The following is a 24,079-nucleotide window of genomic DNA, read 5'->3' as shown; positions in this document are numbered from 1 at the left end:
CACGGGTACATTTTCCTTGGCCTCTTTGAGCCGGCCGTCCTCTGCCTCTTCCATATGAGGAATAATAGCGAAAGGACCTTCCTCTCCAAGTGGATCCTGAGGGACGAAAATTAGTTTGGCGGATTGCAGCCCCTAGTGACTTGGCTGCTGCTTTAGATGTTTGCAGTTTTTCCAAACTGTCATCCGCCTTCTTACCAAACAGGGAAGAGCCGTCAAAGGGCATATTTAACAGTCTGGCCTGTACGTCAGAAGCAAAGCCGGACTTTCTCAACCACGCATGCCTGCGGATTGTGGTACTTGCCGCCATGGCCCTGCTGATACTGTCAGCAGAATCAATGCCAGTTTGAAGGGACTCACACATTGCATCTTTACCATCTCTGATGATCTGTAAAAATGCGTCCCTTTCTTCTCCTTCCTGGAGGCAGTCAGCCGCTGATGAAGCACACTCCCAAAGAGTGTGGCTGAACCTAGCGAGCGTACACGTCGCATTAACAGATTTTAAAGCCATGCTACAGGCCGAGAAGACTTTCTTAGCCATGCCATCATATTTTTTATCATCCCTACCCTGTGGAGCAGTGGGGTATGCAGATGTACTGCCTGATGAAGTTGCAGCCTGGACCACCAGACTCTCTGGAGTAGGGTGCTTAGATAGGTATTCAGGGTCAGCAGCAGATACCCTATCTTTCGCTGACAAATTCTTGTTAACCGCAGGGACAACTTCAGGAGTTTCCCAGTTAGTTAAAATCTTTCTTTGTAAAGCAGAATGAAAGGGAACCACAGGATCCTCCTGTGGACCTTTATCCAGAATATCTGTGAGGTCATCCTGTTGAAAAACAGGTGAAGGCGCAGACCAACCCATGAACTCCATAATTCTTGACATTAGGGTTCTATAAGAGGTTTCAGCATGTTCCCCTGGGTCTGGTTTGACAAATTCCACTTCTGGGGAAGTGTCTAGGCCACTTGCTTCCTGTAATGCATCCTGAAGGTCTTTCAACCTTCTTTCCTCAGAGGCAAAAGTCTCTGGTTCAGGTGATGTGGTCCTCTGTAGCCCAAAAGGCCTTTCTTGATCAGAATCTTCCCTTTCTTCATAGATTGAAGTTAAGGGGGGATGCTCTGGCCTGTGAAATGGTATAAAAGCCATCTCTAAAGCAGAGGGAGCCATCCTCAGTGGCCTTGAAAAGGTCGATGTCGTCGACGCCGATGTAAAAATCCTCGAAGGCGCCGACAAAGGCGTCGAGAAAACTGAAAGGCCTCGAAGAACTCGAGAGGATCGGAATCCTGCTCGAGGATGTCGACGACGTTCTCGACGTCGTGTCGGAGGCTCTCGGTGTAACCGTTGGCTGTGGAGTAGCCGTGGGTTTTTCTTTTATCGGCATCGATGTCGACGTCGACTCGATCGATGGATGCGTCGAAGAACCCTTTGATAACGGCGTCGATGGCGCCGATCTATGCTTCGAAGGGGTTTTCGACGATGGCGTCGAAGATGCTTTACTTCCCGATGGCTCATGGCGCTTTCGGGTCGACTCTTTGGCCGGGTGCTGCGACTCGCGGCGTTTAGATTTTTTGGGCTTTCCACCCGGGGTATCACCCTCAGCTGACTTCGAGGGGGTCGAGGCCGCTTTCTCGAAGATGCTTAGCATCTTTTTCTGAATTCCTCCCACTCAGCCTGAGAGCTGCGTTTTGTGGGGCAATTTACTCTTTCGGGGGAACTAGAAGACGACGACAAAGGAGATGTTCTACGTCTTTTTCGAGTGTCTAGACCTCGACGAGTGGTGGGAGCCACTTCGAGACCTAGACTGAGAATGCTTTCGACGGTGAGGAGACGAATGTCTCGACTCTACCGCAGAAACTTTCGAGGAAGTTAAAACTGACTTACCTCTCTCGAGCTTCCCCTTACGCTCCTTCAAGGCTTTCGCCGTCATGGATAGGCATTCCTCACACTCCGAACACTGATGTTCGATTCCCAGACACCACAAACAGATCCTGTGAGGATCCGTCAACGACATTTTCTTCCCACAGTCTCGGCATTTTTTGAACCCGGACCGACGAGTCGTCGGGTCGGAGGAAGAAGCCATCGAGTACGAGTCGGTTTTCTCGAGGAAATATGAATATATTTCGACTGACGAACTGAGCAACGGTATTCCGAGGCACACGAAGCGCGGAAAAACGGAACTGAGCAACGGACGCTGCGCGTGGCCATTTATAGGCATGATGACGTCAGCGTCGATACGGTGGCTGTGGAGGAACACCTACTCGACGGACGTCGACGCACAGCGCCCTCTACTGGGAACATTTTTTTCCGAGGCCAGCAAGCTGGAGATACAAATATCATAGATAAGGAATGCGTCGGAGGACACAATCCCTTCGAAATAAGATTACATAGCAGTACACACATGCACAACCACGGGAGGTGGCAAAAGGCTCAACATTAAGTAATACATAAACTCAACATTAAGCAACTCTTACCTCCTCACCAGGCCCTTCGGGCAAACAGGTTGCGCAGCACTGCTTGGCCGACCCTGGACTCCTCCCTGGAATCCCGATCGATGCAGTAGAATTTCGTGAAGGTGTGCATCGACCTCCACGTAGCAGCCCTGCAGATGTCCAGCAGGGGCACACCAGACAAGAACGCTGTGGTAGCAGCGATCGCTCTGGTCGAATGGGCTCTCGGACGGCCGGGCAGCGGTCGGTTTGCCAACCGGTGACAGTGCATGATACAGCCGGAGAGCCATCTGGAAATGGAAGCCTTCGAGAGAGCCTTCCCTTGATTCACAGGTCCAAAGTTCACAAAAAGCTGTGATGTCTGCCGAAAACTCTTCGTGCGGTCCACGTAGAACTTCAGCGCTCTAGCTACATCCAGCGAGTGCAAAGTCCTCTCGGCCGGCGACGAAGGCGACGGGAAGAAAACTGGTAACACTAGTGCTCGTTGAGGTGGAAGTCCAACGGCACCTTGGGAATGAAGGAGGGATGCGTCCTAAGCACCACCCTTGTGTCGTGAAAAGTCAAGTATGGAGGCTTGCAAGATAGGGCATGGATCTCGCCCACGCGCCGTGCGGAGGTGATGGCCACAAGAAAAGCTGTTTTCCACGATAGGAACTTCAACGGTGCCGTATGCATAGGCTCGAACGGGGTCCCCATGAGCCTACACAGCACCACGTTGAGCTCCCACGCCAGGGCTGGGGCCTTCACCGGCGGGAACGAGCAGAATAGTCCCTTTATAAATTCCTTCAACAGGAGATGAGACCACAAGGACACCTGTCCTGGTGTCCTGGTGTATCTGGAGATGGCAGCCAGATGTATCTTGATGGAGGCGTGAGCTAGTCCAGCCTTGGCCAACGACAGTAGGTACGGCAGTACTTGAGGGGCCGTAATCCATAGAGGGTTAATCTTCTGTGCCTGGCACCAGACAGAGAACCTCTTCCATTTGTGTCTGTAACACTTGAGAGTTGAGGACACCCTGGCCTTTGCAAGAACCACTCTGCAGTCGGCCGGTATATCGTATCCCCCAAACTCTAGTGCTGCAGGAGCCAGGCCTGCAAGTTCAGCGACTTCGGGTCATGATGAAGAATGGCGCCTCCTTCTCTGGAGAGAAGATCCACGTCCACGGGCAGTTTGACTGGTGGGGACACCGATAAGTCCAGAAGGTCCGGGAACCTGATCTGTCTCGGCCACGCCGGTGCGACGAGCCCATGCTCCTCGGTTGGGGGAACCTACTGGCGAACCTCTGGCACTTGGAGTTCGTCGCCGTCGTGAAGAGATCGACCTGGGGTCTGCCCCACAGCCTGAAGAGTCGATCCACTTGATCCTGGCGTAGCTCCCACTCGTGGCACGAGCGCAGCTCCCTGCTGAGAGAGTCAGCGATGGTGTTCTTTATCCCTGCCAGATGAAATGGTACCAGAAACATCCCCTGGTCGACGGCCCAGTGCCACAGATCCTGGGATCCCTTGGACAGGGCTAGGGATCTGGTTCCACCCTGCTTCCTGATGTGGAACATCGTGGTGGTGTTGTCGGTGAAGATCCTCATCACCTTGCCCTTGAGGGACGGAAGAAAGGACCTGAGGGCCCAAAACACTGCGCAGAGCTCCAGAATGTTATGAAGCTGTTTTTCCTCCGGGAGCCAAAGGCCTCTCGCATGGAGATTTCCGGTATGCGCTCCCCACCCTCCCAGGGAGGCATCCGTCGTCACCGTTACCTGGTGAGCTGGGGTCTGAAAATCTGCGCCTGCCGTCAGATGAGTGCGGGTGCCCCACCACCGGATCGCTCGTCGGAAGGTCTCATTGAGCGGTATCCTGTCCTCGAAGCTGCCCGTCGCCTGGAACCAGCGTGCGTCGAGGAACTCTTGCAGTGGACGCATTCGAAGTCTGCACAGGCGTACCAGATAGAGCAGGAGGACATCATCCCGAGAAGGGATTTGATGGATCTACCCTGGCTACCTCCGTGGCTAGCAGGCGTTGCACCTTGCCCAGGATTGCTTTCATCCTTTCGTCAGACGGTGAGGCCAGCCGTGCCACTGTGTCGAGCTTGGCTCCCAGAAACAGGGCGACCTGCGAAGGGACCAGGTGGGATTGGGGAAGTTGATGGAGAACCCCAGGTCCGTGAGAAGCTGGACAGTCTTCGCTGTGTTATCTATGGCCAGCTCCCTTGTCCTTGCTTGGATGAGCCAGTCGTCCAGGTAGGGATAGACGTGGATCCCTTGCAGGCGCAGCCACGCCGCCACCGGTGCTAGGCACTTGGTGAATACCCTGGGTGCCGACTTTAATCCGAACGGGAGGGCCTTGAACTGGTAGTGCTGTCCTTGGACCACGAACCTGAGGAACTTCCGGTGTCCTTTTAGAATGGGGATGTGGAAGTAGGCATCCTCCAAGTCCAACGACGACAGGAAATCGTCCTCCTCCAGCTGTCCCAGCACGTGCTGGAGGGTGACCATCCGGAACTTCTGAGCCTTGATGTACTTGTTCAGTCGCCGCAGGTCCAGGATGGGACGCCAACCTCCTGTCTTATTCTTTACGATAAACTATCTTGAGTAGACCCCGGTGCCCCGAAATCTCTTTGGGACGAGCTCGATGGCACCTTTCTTGAGCATCGCCCTTACCTCCAGCAGCAGCTGGGGTGCGTGGTTTTCCTTCCTGGCCACGGGTGGCACGCAAGGGCACTTCTTTAGAAACTCATGGTCATGCCCCTGGGCCAGGGTATGGACGGTGGAGATGGACGCCCACATGCTGACGAACTTCGCCAGCCGGCCTCCCACCGGGGTGCTTCGGTGGGGGCCCGACGCCACGGTCAGTTCAGTCCTGTTTCGAGGCCGCCTTGCCGCCTTGACCTCCCTGGCGACGACGGCGGGAACCTCCAGACTTGCCCCGTCCTCCAAAGGCCTCCTGCGACGAGGAATGGGTCGCTTGACGGTCGGTAGAGGAGCAGCTGCCGGAACATTTGGAGGCCCCTTGCTTGCCTCTGGTGTTCCGAAAGGACGGACGTCGTTGCTGGAGAACTCCCAGGGCCCGGGCTGTCTCCGTGTCCATTTTGATGGCTTGCAGGGACTCATCGACTGTCTTCCCAAACAGGTTGTTCCCGTCGAAGGGCATGTCCAACACTTTGGCTTGTACGTCCTGGCAGAAATCCGTCGCCTTAAGCCATCCGCGCCGTCTGAGGCAAACACTGTTGCCCAACTGGCGGAAACCGGTGTCGGCAATGTCCGACGCCACCTCGCCTTCTTGCAGGATTTCCAGGGCTTATGCCCTCTTGTCGTCCGGCAGGAAGTCCAACAAGGCAGCGATTTTATACCAAAGTTCCCTGTCGTAAAGGGCTACGATAGCCAGGGCGTTGGCCACCTTAATCGTCGTCGTCGCTGCCGACGTGATGACTCGTCGCCCCATCGCGTTGAGCTTCTCTCCCTCGCTGTCCGGCGGTGAATGCGATGTCGATGTCGATGCACCCCCGCCTTCTTCCTGGCTGCCGCCGAGATGACTGAATCCGGGGTCGGCTGTGCTCTAAGGCATAGAGGGGCCGCGTCTGGGACCTGGTACTTCTTTTCGTATCGGTCCCTTTTTGCTGGCGTCGTGGACGGGTTCTTGAGGAGGGAGAGCCCCTCGTCCCAGATGTCATCCAGTAGAGGTACCGCAAGGACCGTCTTCCTCTTGGTCTCTTGGCGTTGATAGAGGAACCCCTCCTTTTCTTCGGGGCAGAGCTGGAAAAGCTCGGATGCCCTGGAGATCATCGCATGGAAGGATCCAATCTCATCGGGCGGGTAAGCCCGGGGGGGGGCCTGGGGGGGAGGGGGTGAAGGGAGGTCCACCCCGCCATTGGCGCCCTCGTCGTCCGTACCCGTTGTGGCCATGTCCGTGTCATCCCCGCGGACCGTGGACGGGGAGGAGGGTTGAGCAGGCCTGAGGGCTGGAAGGGTGCAGGAGGATGTGTTCTTCTCCTCTTGGGTGGTGGACTTCCCGACGGACCTGCCACTGGCTCCTCCATCGGGCCTGGCTCCGGCTCCTCCGTCGGGGGTAAAGTCAATCCTTATTTCAGAGCATAAGGATTGAATTGCCATCAAAATGGCCACTGAGTTGTCCTGCGGCACTGGCTGCGACGGGCGCAACGTTTGGTCTGGGGTCCCGTCGGCGGCGCCGCCGTCGCTTCCATCCTCCCTCTCGGCGGGATGCCTCTCGACGGGCTGGTGCTCCTCCATGCCCGCGTCGGGGCTCTCAGGGGCTTCGGCAAGTTCCTCCTCAGAGGTTGTGTCGGAATCCACGACGGCCACTGACCCCCCCCTCTTCCTCCGCCGGGGGCTTCATGGGGGTTCTTTCGATGGGCTTGAAAGATGCCTCCCTCCGAGGTGGCAGGGAGACTCTGGGCCCCAAGACCGCTACCACAGGTGTAACCTCCGCAGGCTGCGCCAGGGTTGCCGCGACCTCCTCGATAGAGGCCTTGGCTGGGTGAATCAAGGCTTTAGTCACCGACTGCGTGCTTGTGGCCTTCACCTTGGGGGGAGGGCTCCCTGCCTCGCTCCCCCTCAGCTGAAATCTTCGAGATCGACCAGGGCCTCGCCAGAAGCTTGGCTGGGTTCTCTAATTTCCTCTTACCCGAGTCAGAGCGTTGGCTCGTGATCGATGGCGCCGGCGAGGATGCGCCCTGCCTGGCAGCCGATGAGCCCGACCGTTCGGTACTCCCGGTGCCCGCAGACTCGCGGTGCTTATCCTTCTGTTAGGCCCCCGTCACCGGGGCGCCCTCACAGGACTTAGAAGACCGCTCGGATTTCTTCTTTTGCTTCTCACCTGATGGGCTCTTTCCCTCCAGCCAGTTGGCGAGACGAAGATGGCGGTCCCTTATGGTCCGCTCCAACATGTTCCCGCAAAACGCACAGTCCTCCTCCACGTGCGTTTTGTCCTCGTGAAGACAGTAGAGGCATAAGGAATGCTCGTCTTCCTTGAACACGTTCTGCAGCTGGCATCCAGGGCAGGCCCTGAACAGCTTCCCGGGCGTCGAGCTCCCTTTCTCCTGGGCCATGTCCAGGTTAGGCCTCAGAAAATTCTGGAAACCTCCAAAAGCGCCGTTCGACGAAATCTTCACCCTTGAGGGGTGTAGAAACTTCCGAAACGGGTCCCCGTTGATGGGATGTAAAGACGGTGGAGCTTGAGACTCAATTTAACCAAAAAATCAGAAATTCTCTGAAAAAGCGCGAAAACGCAGCAAAAGCTCGAGAGCTACAGCACGAGGACTCCCAACACTTGAACGTGCGGTAAAAATCTGAGGATGGCTGCCAGAGGCGGGGCTTAGGGAGAGGGCAGTCATTGGCTGTGGGCAGTATGACCCAGAGATCAGTGATTGGTTACTACTAGGAAAGAGATCAGAAACGAAACTGATACTGATTTTTTTTCTGTACCGAGGATTCCCAGCCTGACGACAGGGAATATTCATGAGCATGTGAATCCATGCCAGACCCAATGCTGGAGAAATGACATTTGCTTTGTTGCTAAAAACTCCAAAATGCCTATAACACAAAATTTCTCAACATTCAAAATCTTGCTTGGTGCTAAAATTCATGTAATCTAATGAAGCATTGCGAACATACAGAGTCCTAATGTGAAGAGCAGAACATTCTTCAGAAAAACTGGATTGTCTGTAAACTGACAGCCTCTGTCAGAATTTGGGTGCAGTACCCTGAGCCATCTGTGAATGACAGCCGTCAGATGAGCTTTTGATGAACTTCAAAGTGAACTAAACTAAAAAGTCTGCTGGATTAGCAAACATAAAAAGGATTGTGATCTCAGTTGCTTTTTATCCCACAGAGTTAAAGCTAAGAAAGTAATGTATTTATGTTTGATGCAACAAGTTTGGGTTTTCCTGGATTTTAAATTAAGAATAAATTAGCTTGGCTGAGCTGCAACCCTTTGGAAGTGGACAAACCGGTTTCTTCCAGGGGGAGGGATATCCTCTCAACAGGAACTCACGGGGAGATGATAATTGTGGGTTAACCCAGAATTTTGTCTACAGAAAGAGAATGAACAATAGCAGACCCTTCAGCCCAGGAAACAAAGGTATGAGAGGATCGTAAATTGCTCCTGGAAGGAACTTCCCCAAGGAGGGCTATGCCCCTGGACTCCCAGGAGAGACAAAGGGGTGGAGCTAAGCGACCATCTGCTGTTAAGAATGAACAATGAACAATTTTCAGAGACTTATAACTTGTGATTCAAAGTGGTGAAAAATATAAAAAGGACAGAGTTGTTAATCTAAATTTTGGCTGCAAGATTTAAAAGGCGGCAGAACTGTGTGACATGTTCTGGACAGGAATGGCAATAGATTTTTTAAAGGTTTTAAGTGAACGGTGTTAATCCTAGAATTGTGAAAATGTACACACTCATCCCTATGTTAAACACACACATTTGTGGAAATTTGCATAAAGTTTGGAAATTGTGTTCATAGCGAAAAGGGCGAAATTCTGTAGAAAGTTGAAACAAGACCCCACAGCTCCTTGATTTTGAGGAACAGTTGCTACATAAAATATGGAATCTTCGTGTGCGATGTGTGTAAAGGTGACCAATGTAGAATTGTGTATTTAGTATAAAATTCGATTTTGAGACCAGTGGCTAAAGGGAGGTTTCTACGAACTGTAAAGCAAACCATAAAATGTGACATCATCCGGCCTTGATCCAATCACTCAAAGGCAAGGCGGAGATGAAGGTTTGATCCAATCCCAGCTCACAGGGGCAAGCTTAGCAAAGCCGGCCCATAGACCCATTTTGTGATGTCATTTGAAAGGATAAATAGAGACAGCTGACAACACATAGGGACTGACTGATTCACTCACTTTCCTGATTCCGGCGAAGCACTCTTATCCAGCATTCTACATCCAGCTTTAACATCCTTCCAGATGCCGATACCAAGACTCTTGCAAGCAATAGAGAACTATTGATTTTCAGCAAGGCCCAAATCCTCCAAATTATTCTCACCACCCAGTGAAGCGCTGTGGGGTGACAAGGCCTTTTGAACCAGTATCCTGAAACTCTCTGGCTTGCTTCCACAAGGCTTGTCTGAGGAACTCACTGTCCAGCTGATTGAAATACCCACAGGCTAGGAGGGCTGATCCTGTGCAAATCCGGTGACCGGCCTAGCTGATCCGATCCCGTGCCTGATGTGCTGTTCTTCCTAGACCAGATCCAATCCATGACCAGAACGGACGGTCCAATTTACTAACTTATTCTATGAGTATTAATAGGAAGAAAAGTGACTAATATATCTGCATTGTCTGATTCCCAATCTCAACCCATCCTATCTGTAAATTCAGAATCATAGTATTGTCAGAAACTTTCTTGCACTGATTTTCTCTCATTTGTTTTATAAAATCCTAAGTCATTAGTGTTTGAGTAACTAAAGTGAATCCTAGAAAGAAATGGAGTATACACCACATGAAGAGTTACGCCGGCCACGTAACTGTGGAGATTCATGTGTGGCATCCTCTTTTTCATAGTCATAATCTAGTGTAAGCAAACCCATCTGTTAGTTTCAAAGTGCATGTCTGTTTTCCATTTTTGCGCCTATTTTGCAAAAACGACTCTCACTAAAACTCCTATAACTCCCTCAGTTTTAAAATGGAAACGAAATTCCAACTCCTACTTGTACCCAATATCCTTAGCTATCCATAGAACCCAAACCCGCATAGCGAATATCGCATAAGGAAAAGTTTGCTGCGATTTGACATTCTGAGAAATTTTACACGTGGGACATAGCTTTAAATTGTTTCCTACTTGGATTTTGAGATTTCATATTTTTTCTTTGGACTAAATCATTGTTTGTGATTGTGTGCAACTGTTCAAAGCGGCTCCCATAGGAATTTATAATAGTTTAAGTAGTTTTGACCACATTTGGTGTTTTTGCTCAGCCAATTCCAAAGGCAATCTCAAAGCCATGCTGACAGCTGAAAAGTCAATTCAGTTTTTCTCTTTTGTTTGAAGGGGGAAGGTGGGACTGATATTCTGGTTGATTTGGGCTATTCCTGCTCTCTCCTCCCATCCCTTTACATTGCCTGTTTCTGGGTTGAGGGGTGTTGCAGGGGGAACACCTCTAACCATAGTGCCATCTGTTCTAAACCAACTCAACAGTATTCTTTTCTGTGCTGCATTTTTTTTGTGCTCATTACTTGATTCTTAGTGTATTAAAGATATTATTCAGTGTTCTGTCACCCCATTGGTGATTGTTACCTATTAAAATATATCGTGATTTAAATTTTAAATACAAAAATAAACATTACCTTTGCAAACTAGCCTGATTCCTGGTTCAGTGTGTGGGGGGGGGGGGGGGGGGTTGGCGGCGGGAGGTTTGGGGGGGGGAGGGGAGGGGAGGGTTAGGGGGCTTCCAGGAGAAGGGTGTGATACGAGTGGTATATCGTTCAGAATATTGAACTTCTAGATAAAAATAATAAGGATTTCAATTGCACACTACATGCTGGGCTTGACTTGGGTGTGTGCCGGACTGAAGTCACTTACAAAAAAATGTGACCCTATTGCCTATGCCCTCATGGCACTGTATTGGTTTCCTAGGGCAGTTCAGATAGACTATAAAATCCTTTGCCATCCTGCACAGAGACCCATATTATAGCCACAGGATCAAAGGTTTTAAGAAAATCATCTCCGCTTCAGAAAAAAACACAAGACCATTCTCTTTAAAAAAAAAAACATCTTTCACCACTGGCTCCTGTATACTAAGCACTATTTCTGTACCTTAAAGCTATTAGTTTAGCACATCATTGATTCCATGCTCAAACTTATTATAGTTAATTACTGTGGCCCTTTCCTGGTCTTAATCTTGTCCTTAGCTTGTGAATGATTAGTTGCCTCTCTTCATTTTCCCCTTTTACTCACAAGTGCCATAACATGACTAATTATGGTTGGCGGCAAACAAATTAACAATGATAAATGATACATTTACCGGATACAAAAGAGTGTAGAGATTCACATATGTGCAACGGAACGATTGTGTGGAATATTAGGACTCAAGGCTTGAACAAGGCTATTTTCTGAAGACAGAAACGTTTGTCAATATGGGTTCTTGCCATGCCATTTTAAAGCATTGAATAGTTTTGAATCCATCTTGAGAGACAGCTTTGGATTACACTAGCAATATTAATAAGAAAGACCTATTTAAGCTATGTTTTCAGTACCCGTCACAATAGTCTTCTCTTATTTTGCCTGCTCTCCTAGAACTTGCTGATGTAAACGGAACATAGTATACCAAATTAAACTACCCATTACCGCCTCTGAAAGGGTACCATTTTGCTGCTGGTTATTGTTCTCTGGCCATGCCAGTGTTCCGCTTGTAGCAACAGATAAGTCTCAGTGTATCCTCGCTAGCACAATGCATGTTTTCAGGATATATATGATATGGCATTTGTAACAAGCCTATACACAAGTGTTTCAAGGCGCAATGAGGCAAGGAAGGGTGAACAGAGGGAGGACAGAGACAACGATCATACTAGGCCAAGTGACATTGAGATTGCGCAAGTGCAGGGTATTGCGGTACACACATGCAAAGTCATGGTGGGTTTATAAAGGTTTAAATAGAAGAAGCCATTTAAGCTAAGTCACAGATGCCACAGCACCACCCAGTAGCCATAACTGCAAGTTCACCACCAGTTCAGAGCCACATCCATATTGCATTGTGGGTATGCAAATTACCTTCAATGCAAACATTTCACTACACAACATTGTCTTTGTCTTACAGAGCAGTTCTATTTTAAATATTGCTTTTTCAACCAAAGACAGAACGCTCTCAAAGAGATGACACTACATACATGTCTCTCCCTTAGTAGGGCTTGTCAGTGCAATGTAGTCGGGCATCCTTGTGGTTGAAGCACTGGGGAGACATACACGATACATCTGAATACAGTGACTATAAATCAGTTCTTTACAGAGCCAATGGTCATCATGGAAATAAAAAATGGTTGAGGTTCTTGGGGGGGGGGGGGGATCAGCTTGGAAGCCCCTGACTCAGAGCACTTTAAACTTTAGCCTACAAGATTGGTGAGGTGATTGAAGCCCTGTTAAGTAAACTAATGTGTAATGCTGGTACCATGATAAACCAAAGTAACTGGATTTCATTCAAATTCATATTACATGTTTAATTGGAAGAGGCTTTGCCAGTATAGACCAAAATTAAAATAGCAAAAAATATAAAAATTATGCATTCGCTTAACTGACATGCTTGATCAGGCCAAATAATAAAACTACAGGAAAGGGTGAAAAGCTACTTGTAGGTAAAGGTTAGACACCTCTATCCGTACATACAGGTAATTTCCTTTGTACATTTAATTCTACATGCCGAGACAAAATTGGACCAATTCAAAGACGGGAGAAAAAAAATCAAACTCTTAAAAATGGCCCGTTCCAAAAGCACTCCTTGTGTGAGCTCCAGAATAACCAGGTTACTCACCGTAGTGACCACCTTACTCCTAGTCCATAGTACCCTTTCCTCCATATGCCCGTCCAAGCCAATGGGGAGTCCAAAGTAGCCGCTTTCGTGATGGTCTCCCAGGGGACATACTTTTGAAAGGCACCCGCAGCTGCCTTGCCCCGTACCAGATGTGCATGGATCCCTTTAAGAGGTTGGAGACCCTGAACAGTGTAGGACTTCGTAATACAGGCAGCAATCCATCTGGAGATAGTCGCTTTAGAGGCCTGCGGATTACAAAGGTAACTAATAGTTAAGAACTCCTAAATTCAGATGTTCTGTCCAGATAGAACTTAAGAGCTCTTCTAACATCCAAACAATGCAAAACCCTCTCCGCTTCCGAAGCCGGGTTTGGAAAGAAAACAGGCAGGGAGATTGACTGATTCAGATGGAAATCAGAAACCACCTTTGGTAGGAAAGAAGGATTTGTCCTTCGGACAACATTATCCTTGTGGAAAATCAAGAAGGGATGCTCCACCGACAAAGTTTGGAGCTCACTCTCACGCCTTGCCGAAGTAACGGCAACCAAAGAAAGACACCTTCCACGAAAGGTGCTTAAGATCCACCGTAGCCATTGGTTCGAAAGGCTTATGGCACAAGGCCGTAAGGACCACATTCAGATCCCATGACGGGTGCGGTTTGCGAACAGGAGGGTAAAGACACATTAGACCCGCAAAGTGCCTGTTAAGCCACAACCGAAAGATAAGTCCTGCATGACAGGACATGAATGCCCGACTCTGCTAGGTGAGAGACGAAGGACAGCACTGTGTCAATCGTAGCCACCCTGGGGTCCAGCTGTTTGGCTAAGCACCAGTGACAGAACCAAAGCCATTTGCTTCTGTACTGAGACCTCGTCGAGGGCTTCCTGGCTGCCTGGATAATGCGCATGTTGTTGAGCAGACAGATTGAGATGTTCTAAAGATTTGAACTCAGGCACCATGCCGCCAAGCTGAACGATTGTGGGGAGGGGTGCCACAGCTGCTGATCCCTCTGGTGAAGCAGATCGGGAACCAACGGAAGCCTGATCGGTGCACACACCGACAGATGTTGAAGCTCTGAAAACCAAAACCTGGCCGGCCACCACGGAGCTATGAGCAGAAGAGAACAGTTCACTGTGTTCCTCAGCTTGCAGAGGAGGGAAAGCATAGGCCCTCATGTTGTGCCAAAGGATCCCGAGCGCATCCTCCAGAGAGGAGGCTCCCAGCCCATTTCTTGAGGCATACAGAGGAAGTTTCTTGATCGCCGATGTTGCGAAGAGATCCACATTCGGAGTGCCCCAACACAGGAATACCTGTGAGAGGACCTCCGCCTTCAATTCCCACTCGTAGCTGACCATTGTCCGTCGACTGAGGGCATCCACCCTGACATTCAGCTGGCCCGGGATGTGTACTGCCACCAGCCAGACGCCATGCTGAATTGCACATTCGCAAATCTGAATGGCCAGATCCACAAGAGGAGGGGACTTGGTGCCCCCCTGCTTGTTGATGTAAACCATTGACACCACATTGTCCGTGCGGACACAAACCACTTTGTTGGCAATGACCGGCCTGAACGCCTTGAGGGCCAGGAAAATCGCCAGAAGCTCCAGGTGGTTTATGTGAAGGAACTTGTCTTGGGGCGACCAGAGGTCAGAGACCTGAAGAAGATCCAACGTCGCACCCCAACCCAGAAGGGAGGAGTCCGTCGTGATCGTCACCATCGGAGCGGGGTCTCAAAAACCCACGCCCACCGACAGGTTTCTGAGACACAACCACCACGCCAGGTCCACTTTCATGAAAGCCGGAATCAATATCATCTTGGAGTCCGGATCCACAGCCTGATGCCAAGAATTTCAAAGAACCATTTGCGTCTGCCTCATCTTGAGCCGAGGAAGAGCCAAGACGCAGGAGGCCTTGAGACCCAGAAGCCTCTGGAACCACCAGGCCGACATGCTCTCCGACTGTGCAAACATCTGACAGGTGGCCAACTGATCCACCATTCTGTCCCCAGTCAGGTATACTCTGCAGTTGATCGTGTTCCAACAAAAACCCAGGAAAGTCAAGTCCTGAGAGACCTTCATGGAAGATTTCCGCCAGTTCACCGACAGCCCAAGGTGGAATAGGAGCTGGAGGAGAGACTGAAGATTGTTGGAGGCTTTCAGCGGGCAAGGACTGCACAACAGCCAATCGTCCAAATACAGTACACATCACATGGATCCCCTGAAGCCGAAGATAAGCTGCGATAACCGACATCTTCGAAAAGGCACGCGGTGCCGAGCTGAGGCCAAAAGGAAGCACTCGTAACTGGAAGTGCTCCTCCCCCACTGTTAGGCAGAAACCTGTGCAGTTCCCTTTGGGAACACTGCAAAAGATTTAGGACTACAGGTGTTAGCAGTAAACCCACTTGGTAGCAGTCTGTACCACCCAGATTTACCTGGTAGCTGTGGCTGAGTAGTCAGACTTCCCTCAAGAAGAGTTAGGCAGTATGCAAAGTATACACAATAGGCACTCAGATACAATAATACAAGCAAACACTGACCAGAGCTTTGGTATCAAAGTATATAATTATTTATTTAAAAACACACTGTTTGAAACACTCCAGCACTCTTATTGTAAAACACTCTAAACACAGTTACTATTATAATATATACCACCCTTATTCCTTATCAGATAAGTCTTAGTTAACACCACTTATTTCCAGACAGAGGTAAGCGCTTAACTATAGATGCTACTCCAATAAGTTCATGAAGAAGGGAGGGAAAAAGACAGAATATGGACAGATACACCACTCTAAGATTTAGGAACACTATTAGCAAGGCAGAAGAGCAAAAGTCCATAGGCTGGGCCCACTCTTAGAGAGAGCAGAGCACAAATGCGCCCAAGATCATACAGTTACACTAGGCTTAGAAAGTCTTGCAGAGAGTTCAAAAAGAGTTTAGAGAGGCTCAGAAAAAGTTTAGCCAGGGTGTCCCAGGCTAACCCAGGTTCGAAAGCCGGGGGCTAAATCTACCCCGTACAGTCGGTGGCAAGGGAAGCCAGGCGGAACACGGTACCTTAAGTGGGAAGGATCCTCCAGCGGTGGCAGTTGTTCCTGGCAGCGGGTGCAAGTCTCGGCGTCATCCAGGGAAAGAGAAGATCTCGACTTGGAGGAAAGCACAGGCAAGGCGGCCACGAGATGCGTCGGGAAGGCAAAAAGACGGTGAAACTGGTTATCCCCACCAGTCAAAGGAAGGAGACTCTCTGGCGGGAGATCTCCTCTGTCGTTGGGAAAAGTGGTGAGACGGTCCAGCAGGGCTCCACCGGTGGTGTCGTCGTGGCAGGTCGGCTCAGCTTCTCCCTCGTCGGATTCTTAGGTCCTGTGGCGACTTCTGAAGTTCCAGTCCCCAAAGCCCCACTTTTATGCAGAAAACCCCCATTCACTCAGCCTAGCTGTCACTCAAACATGCTAAGTGGTGAGCCAGCTGGCTCACCACTTGGGCCAATCAGGACGGAGTGCGACTTGAGTTGCCTAGGCAACTCAGTCCAGGGTGCCTAAATCCCCCTCGACCCCTCCTAAGTACCCCAGACAGAGTGGCACCACTTTGGAGGGCTTCTGTGGAGAAGCCTGCCAAAAAGTGGAACAAAGGGCTCGACTTGGGTTGGAGTCACAGAAGAGAACAAATGCCATTTTAGAACCGAGTTTTGGCAAAAAATACCAACCGGAGAATTAATAATAATTAAATAAACCGGCGGTATGTTCGAGGCTATCGTAATTAAATAAATAAAGATAGTAGCCTCGAACAATGGGAAAATCCCATAGAGAAATATTTGCGGTTGAATATAAAAAGTAGTATCCACTGCCACCAGCCAAAACTCGATCAGGGGGGACAGAGACGTGCCCCCTCGACTAACAGAACCCGGGGCAATTGAATTGCCCCAGCCAGTACGTCCACAATATGATGGTTTGTACTGGTTCTGTTCAGAATTCAAGACTAGTAAAGTCAATGGTGACTTTACATTCCCTGGGAGACAGTAGTCAGTCCCAGGGTATGGAGTCTATACTGGGGTGTCACTATGACACCCCTGTGTTACTGCACTGAGGGTGCTGTGTAACACATATCACAAAAACACATGAAGCCCTATGGAGTAAAAGACCCCATAGCCCATTAAACACATCTAGAGTCAAAGGAACACACTCAAATCATGTCCAAGAGTGAGGGTAAAAGAGTCTTGCTCTTGGCAGGAGAAAAAAAAATAAACCCCAAAAATCCAGCAAAGCAGCTGGGGGACTCACTAGGTTAGGAAATTCAGCCTAAACAGAGAATTCTCCCTAACACCCACAGAAAACCGTAGGTATCTCCGGTGTGGATTCCAGATCAGGATATGCATATACGTGTCCTGAAGGTTCACCACGCTGAACCAACCGCCCTTCTGTAAAGAGGACTTTATCTGACAGGCGTGATCATCTTGAATTTCTAATAGGGTAGACAAAGATTGAACTGGGAAAGGTCTAGGATGGTGCGCAGGCCAGCCTGGTTGGATTTGGCCACTGTAAACAGCCAGGAGTAGAAGCCCTCCCCTTGCTCCCCAAGGAGAACGGGTTCCACCGCTCTGAGATCCAGTAACTTCTGAATCTCGGCTGAGGGAGGGCGACCCAGACTGCTGGAAGGGAGGATTGATTGGTAGGGTAGGGGTAAGCGGAAGCCCGCCCGAGCGACTGACAAGACCCACCGGTCCTCGGTGATGGTCTGCCACGAATCCCAATGAGACGCAATGCGTCCTCCCACCGGGGCCTCGTGCGAGCACAGAAACCCCTCATTTAGTCGGTTTCTCAGCGTATGCACCGCCTGAACCTGAGGAGGCTGAGGAGCGGGAGAAAAACTGACTCCGTTGCTGCCTTCGGCGGGAATTTCCACGAAGGGGTGTCAACCCTGCGTGATTTTCGATCTAGAAAACCCCTGAAACCAACTATCTCTGTGTTCTAAAAAGTGGCTTTACCAGGACAGACAAGGACTTGGCGCTCTAAGTGCTGACCTTCATTTTGGTCAGCTCCACATCTGTTGTGGAATGAAAGAGGTCCTTGCCATCAAAGGGCAGGTCCAAAACCTTGTCCTGCACCTCCTTCGAGAACTTGGTGGTGTGCAGCCAAGCCTGGCGAGAGGTATCCACGCCAAGCATAAGGCCCCGGGCCGAAGTGTCGACATGATGCGCCGCAGCCTGCTGCAGATCCTGCGCCAGGACCCTGGCAACCGACAATGCCGCCTTGAAATCCTCAAGCTTTTCAGGGCTGAGTTAGCAAAAATCTTCCTCCCAAGGGAGTCAAGAAGCTTGTCCCCTTTGCCCAGAACCTGTGTAGTCGACGTAGAAGAGGAGGAGGCAGGCCTGGATTGCAAAGTGGTCACATCCACAACCCTGTAGGAGGGGGGGCGGACGTGACACTAAGGCCACCTCTTCCGAAGAATGAAGACTGTAGCGCGCATCAATTTTTTTGTTGACAAACAGTCTAGAGTGTGGTTTCTCCCAGACTCTACAGACCTCAGCCAAAACGTCCTTCTGCCAGAACAAGCCGGTACAGCCGAAGGAGACAAGGTGAACGCCCCTGAAAGCACGCCCTCCTGCGGAGCGGGTGCCTCGGGTGCTGGAACATCCAAAAGACACATGTCCAGCACCCGGTCGTGAAAGGCTCTGATAGAGCGGGGCTGGTCTTCGCTGTCCTGATCGCCCTGTGTGTCATCCGACAGGTCTGGATCAGGCTGAGTCACATGGGGCACTACAATGGCCTTGTCCACTGGGGATAACGGAGGCAGGGGTGGAAGAGTCGTGGGAGGCCCGATAGGCAAAGGCGGCGTCGGCGGAACCACAGGAACCGCAGCTGGAACCGACGGCGCAGGCAAGAATATCTCCCTAAACAAACCTCGAAAGTACTCCTTCATGGGGTCGGAACGCATACGTTTTTGAAACTTGCCGAAAAAGGCATCCTCCGATTGCGCGACAGGAGGCCTCTCATGAGGCGAGTAATTCCAGGGACGTAAGGGAGAGGGTTGCCAAGAGGGCCCTTCCCCAGTGGTGTCCACATAAATCAAGGGCGCCGATATGATATGATAGTTTATTTATATAGCGCCTATACACAATGTGTTTCAAAGCGCTTATGCCGCAGGCAGCAAGACACTGTGCGGTAGGGCCATCTGAGCGTTCCAGTCATAAACTGGATGAAACGGATGTGCACACGAAAACCGATGTTCACCCACTGAACCACCCCCTACACCTAGGGAGGATGGTGTAGTCGAAAGGGATGTATCCAAAATGGCCACCATGTTCTTGGCGGGAACGACCGTTCAACAACTTCAACCGAGGCCTCGGGGAGTACCCCGGTATTTGTACGGGAAGCTCCAATCAAGGAGGCCTCGGAGCAAGCTCCGGTAACCAACGACTCAGTAGAACTGAGCCCACAAGCAGCCCCTACAGGAGGGGCCTCGGAATGTAATCCGGTGTCAAGAGGCCCCTTACAGAGACCCTCACAGAAAACTCCGGTACACTTTTTAGGCCTAGACGGCACCTCAGAGAAAGCCCCGGTAACAGAGCTTTGATGCTCCTCCCAGACCGGGAAGACCCCGGGAAGGAGTCCCTCGGCCGGGGTGCCCTAAAAAGTAAAGAACTCACTGGGCGTTTCTTCTTTTCGTCGATGGATCGAAAATGCATAGGGGGAGTGCGCTGAAACACCTCCTCCCGCCGCTCTAAACGATGTTGAAGCGCCCGGACTGAAAGGGAATCGCAATAAAAACACGAGTCCCACCGGTGGTCAAGACCCAAACACTCTAAACAAAGAGGATGGGGATCCGCCCTAGCGAAACGTCGCTGACCGGAAGAACAATTTGGAAAGTCTAGCTGAAACGGCATAGACGGACTACCATTCGTGATTGGTAAGCAAGAGCCAGAGAGGAGGAAACGGGAATAAAAATCTTCAGCAGATGCAAGTGCATCCAGTCTCGAATGAGCAGAGAAAAGGATTGATGGGCGCTGCTCTGGGCAGAGCTAAGGTGGGCGGTGTTACGGCCGTGTGCGGTACCCCGCGTAAAAAGAGAGGAAGGACACAAATTTTGAAAAATGTTTGATGCTTTTACAAAGTGCTCCGGTCTCGTCCCACAGGATGTAGGAATGTCCCATAAGTATGGAGGAAAGAGGATAGGACCTAGGAGTGTGTGTCCTGCACACACACCTTCTGGTAGAGGAGAGGATCACCTGATCTGCCAGGTCCTTCATTTGTGGCTGATAACAAGCAAGCATGTGAGACTGGAACAGTCTTCCAGAATGCCAACCTGTTCCAAATACTGTGCCATGGCCAAATGATGATTTGGGCAAGACAAGGGTCGGCCCTTCACAGAGCTGGTGATACTGGATGACCCTCTATTAACATTCAAGCAACATAAAAAAGGAGAAAGGTGGCCAACAATGCAGAGTGGTTCAGGTCATAAAAAACAAGGTTGCAATATTGGCTAGTACACTGTGATGGTGGATTGTATGTTGATTACGCAGTAGTTTGTGCTATACCACGATTTTTTAGCTCATCAGAAGCAGACATTTTTATACACACCCTTTATCTCTTTGGTGAATTTTACCCGGTGAGAATCAGTCAGAGGTCTTGGTTGCTCGTCAATGTTATGAATGTCGAGTACTTCACACATGAACTGGATGACAGGTTGTGCTTTATAGAAGGCAGTTGCGGAAACTGGAGAAACAAAACAACACAAGTAACACTAAAATCATCTGCCATTAAATATAAGGATTTTCTGACACTCTGGTAATAAACACTCCATCAATTTCCCTCAAAGAAATCTTTACACATCTCCCAATTCTTACTGTGAAATGGAAAGAAACGTGTTTGAAAACAAAACATATGTTAAGCATTTTTTGTAGCGATCCCATGCAATCAGGTGATCGCCTCACAAAGGCCATGTGAGAGAGAGGCCAATGGGAGAAGAGCGAGAGCAAGCAGTGGAATGAGGAGGGGGTAAAGAGGTAAATGTTATTTAAAATGCACAAAATTACAATAGGAATGAGGGGAAGTTTCAAGTGGCAATAGTTCTCTTGGCATTAAAGCTAGAAGAGCAAGGAGTTAGGAAAGGTTTACTCACCGGTCTGACAACGGTACCCTTAGTGTTCAGTCCCCATTCTTCCATAAATCTAGGACACTCCAAGTGACAGACCTACTGCAAGCAGTTATGTAACAAATCTTTCCAGAAAGTACCAGCGCAGGAACGCAGAGGACACACCAATGCACATTTCCCTGCCGGCCGCCCAACCCTCAGTGCCTTTATCAAGTCATAGCCTTAATGTTGGTCTTCTTAAACAACTCACCCACCAACTCCACATATTCTTAAAATCATAGTAGTGCTCATTCAGAGTGAAACCATGAATTGACTTTAGAAAGAGGCTTGACTTTCTCCCACACAACTGGAGCAAGGACATCCATCCAATGTCATTTTTACGTCTTGATAAACACTGGGAATAATTAACTCAGAAGGACTTGTGTGCAAGGAGAGAGTTACAAGCGTTTCATAAAAGCGGGCCCAAGGAAGACACTTCAAAGGTCTCACACTCCTCCTTGACAGTCTTGACTGCAATAGGTAGTGGTTAGACCAAGGAACAGTATTGGCCTAGACATTGGAAAGGAGAACATATGATGGCAGGATGGCATCTGTTGTGTGGCCTCCAGTGTTAGTTGGACACGATGGCCAGATTGTTAAGGCGAATGAGAAATAGAGGGTGGTAAATGAGATGGTCTGCTTGTTAGAAGGACAGTCAAGCCATATGCTCAAGCCCCCCCAAGAAGAGGCTTATGTTTAAGGTCCCATTCTTTCATAAAGAGAGTGGAGTCACCAGGAGGTCTGTGTACATTGACAACATAAGGGGGGGTATTGGACCAAGCATTTGAACAGAAGACTTTTAGCGGAACAGGTAAAGTAGTGGGGGCAGAGGGAGGGAACAGGACGGCAACATCTTCTCCAGATTTGTTCACCCTACTACGTCTGTGGCCAACAGGGAAAAGTGCATCCATCAGTGCTGTGTAATTGAGAACAATGTCTCTGATAGGACTATTAAATCAATCTTCAGTTGCTTCAAAAGTGAATGTTTACTAGGTGAGCGGCCATTCAGAGTGACAATTTTTAAGAAAGGCCTGGGTTTATGAGATTTTACAGTGGATAACAGCAGTCCCTGACGAAGTGTGAGAGAACTGTGCTGGCCCAACCAAACTGTCAACAATAAGGGCACTCTGTTACTCATCAGGGATGAGTACTGTTCACTGCCATAAGACAGCCTTCCCTATTCCAGGGGGCAAGTGGCAAGTTAAACACAGGACTCCTCCAGACAACCAAGAGCCACATCCCTCCAACCTCCTCATTCAGTAACAGTACTTCCCCTTATGAGAACCAGTATATCTAACAGGAAAATCACATTCCTCTTTATTTCGCAACTAAGAGTACAACAAGCATCATTTATAAAAAAAAAAATTAAAACACTGGTGAAGCTCAAAAATAGAGTCAAAAGGGCAGAAAATGGGCACAAGGAATGCAAAACCCCACAGTATCAAACCCTGTTATCCAGGGAGCAAGAAATCAGGAACACTGCAAAACACATACAGAAAGCACATAGTCCTACTTTAAAACGGCCAAGCAACATTTTTAAGACTAACTTCCCCACTCTCAAACTAAAACACCCAAACAGCCAAATGGATACCTTCCTGAACCCATGACTGCACCAGCCAATCAGGGAGATGCTAGCTGGGGCAGGCACTATAAAAGGAGCACTGTTTCCTCAGTGTGGGTAAGTGGGCGGGGGCGAAGCAGCAGTGAATGTGAGAGCTGGAAATGGAACAGAGCCAAAAGGATAGCGAGAGGCGAAAGGTCAGAGGAAGTGGCGAGACCAGAGACACTGGAGGCACCTGTCGAGAAAGCAAGGGGTTGCGATAAGATCTGGAAGGAGGACACAGCCAAATCCAATAGGCCTGGAGCATCAGCATAGGAACTTGAGAAACCTGAGACTCTCGAGAGGGAGCTGAACTGAAGAACCTGGCCTAGAAGTGCTGCCAACCCAGAGTGCCCATTGCACTTAGATTTGAGACAGATGAGGCACTTCAGTCTTTCCCATTCGGGGCTTGTTTACTTTGTTCCAAGTCAGGAATACACACTTTAGTTTTAGATTAACCCATGGATCCTTTTGCTGGTTATCCCAATCCCATTCTGATAACACTAATGAAGTCTTTAAAACGTAGTTTTGTGTCACATGTAAGATGGTCAAGCCCTGATACACAAGACAAGCAGAGTTTTAGTGTTTAGTAGACACTTCTCAGATTGTCAATGAAAAGGGTTGCTCGAAAGCCTGCAAGAAATGGGAATAAAACTAGAAATAATTAGTTTCTTATTCAAACTCTTGGCTCAGGTTGGGACAATGGACATTGATGGGGGTGGTTCCCTACCACAGTAAGCCCCTTCCGTGGGTTAGCATGACAACAAATGCCTTAAATCTTATTCTGAAAGTCCTTGTCGCGCCTGGGACATCCTGTTCTACAAATAACATTCCAAACAGATGGCCAACAGATATTCAAAGCCATATCCTTATTAAGTACTTAGCCTCCTGGCTACCCAAGGAATGGTCTAGACAAGTTTCCAAAATCTGGTCTATAAAAGGTCTACTCCCATTATAAGAACACAAAACTGTTCATCTGGGGCAAAGGTGCCTCAAGGAATTACTCTGTCCAGCTTCCACTCTGGTCTTCCTGCTTTCACAAGATGCCTTGAGGCCTTATTAGGTTCATAGGCATCACAGTATCTCTCCTTTGGCCACGCTTCTGATTGCCTAACTTTCTTGCCCTTGTTTGCCAGTTTCTTCTCCTTCCACATTTTCTCCAGGCCTCTACACAGTACTCTCCTTGATAATTCTGAAAGGGTATTTCCTCTACTCCTGAAAAGGATTTAGGAGTGAACCAATAAGAAGTTAGGCCATTTTTTAATAATATTGTCTTCACATGCTTAAACCAAGTCCTTGGCTTAGTATGATTGCTAGCTAGAACATCCTTCATTGCTTGTTTATAAACCTCCAGCCATGTCCAAAGCTTCATACCGAATAAAACTGGTTTCAAATGGGCATGATAGTCGATGCAGGCCTGTCCCAACTCCAGGTAAACCGTAATA

The 24,079-nt window shown here is 49.4% G+C and overlaps 1 protein-coding gene across 1 annotated transcript in view; it reads right to left on the bottom strand.

The window, feature by feature from the left end:
• Positions 1–24,079, bottom strand: part of LOC138503100 (protein argonaute-3) — a 2,065,845-nt gene that overhangs the window by 1,097,490 nt on the left and 944,276 nt on the right. The window contains exon 6 of the mRNA XM_069622607.1: positions 20,482–20,616. Within this exon, the coding sequence (XP_069478708.1) occupies positions 20,482–20,616 (135 nt within the window). The remainder of the gene's footprint in view (positions 1–20,481; positions 20,617–24,079) is intronic.

This window comes from Ambystoma mexicanum, chromosome 11 (genome assembly GCF_040938575.1).
Source record: "Ambystoma mexicanum isolate Mex_15411 chromosome 11, UKY_AmexF1_1, whole genome shotgun sequence".
NCBI lineage: Eukaryota > Metazoa > Chordata > Amphibia > Caudata > Ambystomatidae > Ambystoma > Ambystoma mexicanum.
The sequence above is the reverse complement of the archived record's forward strand: the minus strand, read 5'-3'. Positions and strand labels throughout refer to the sequence as shown.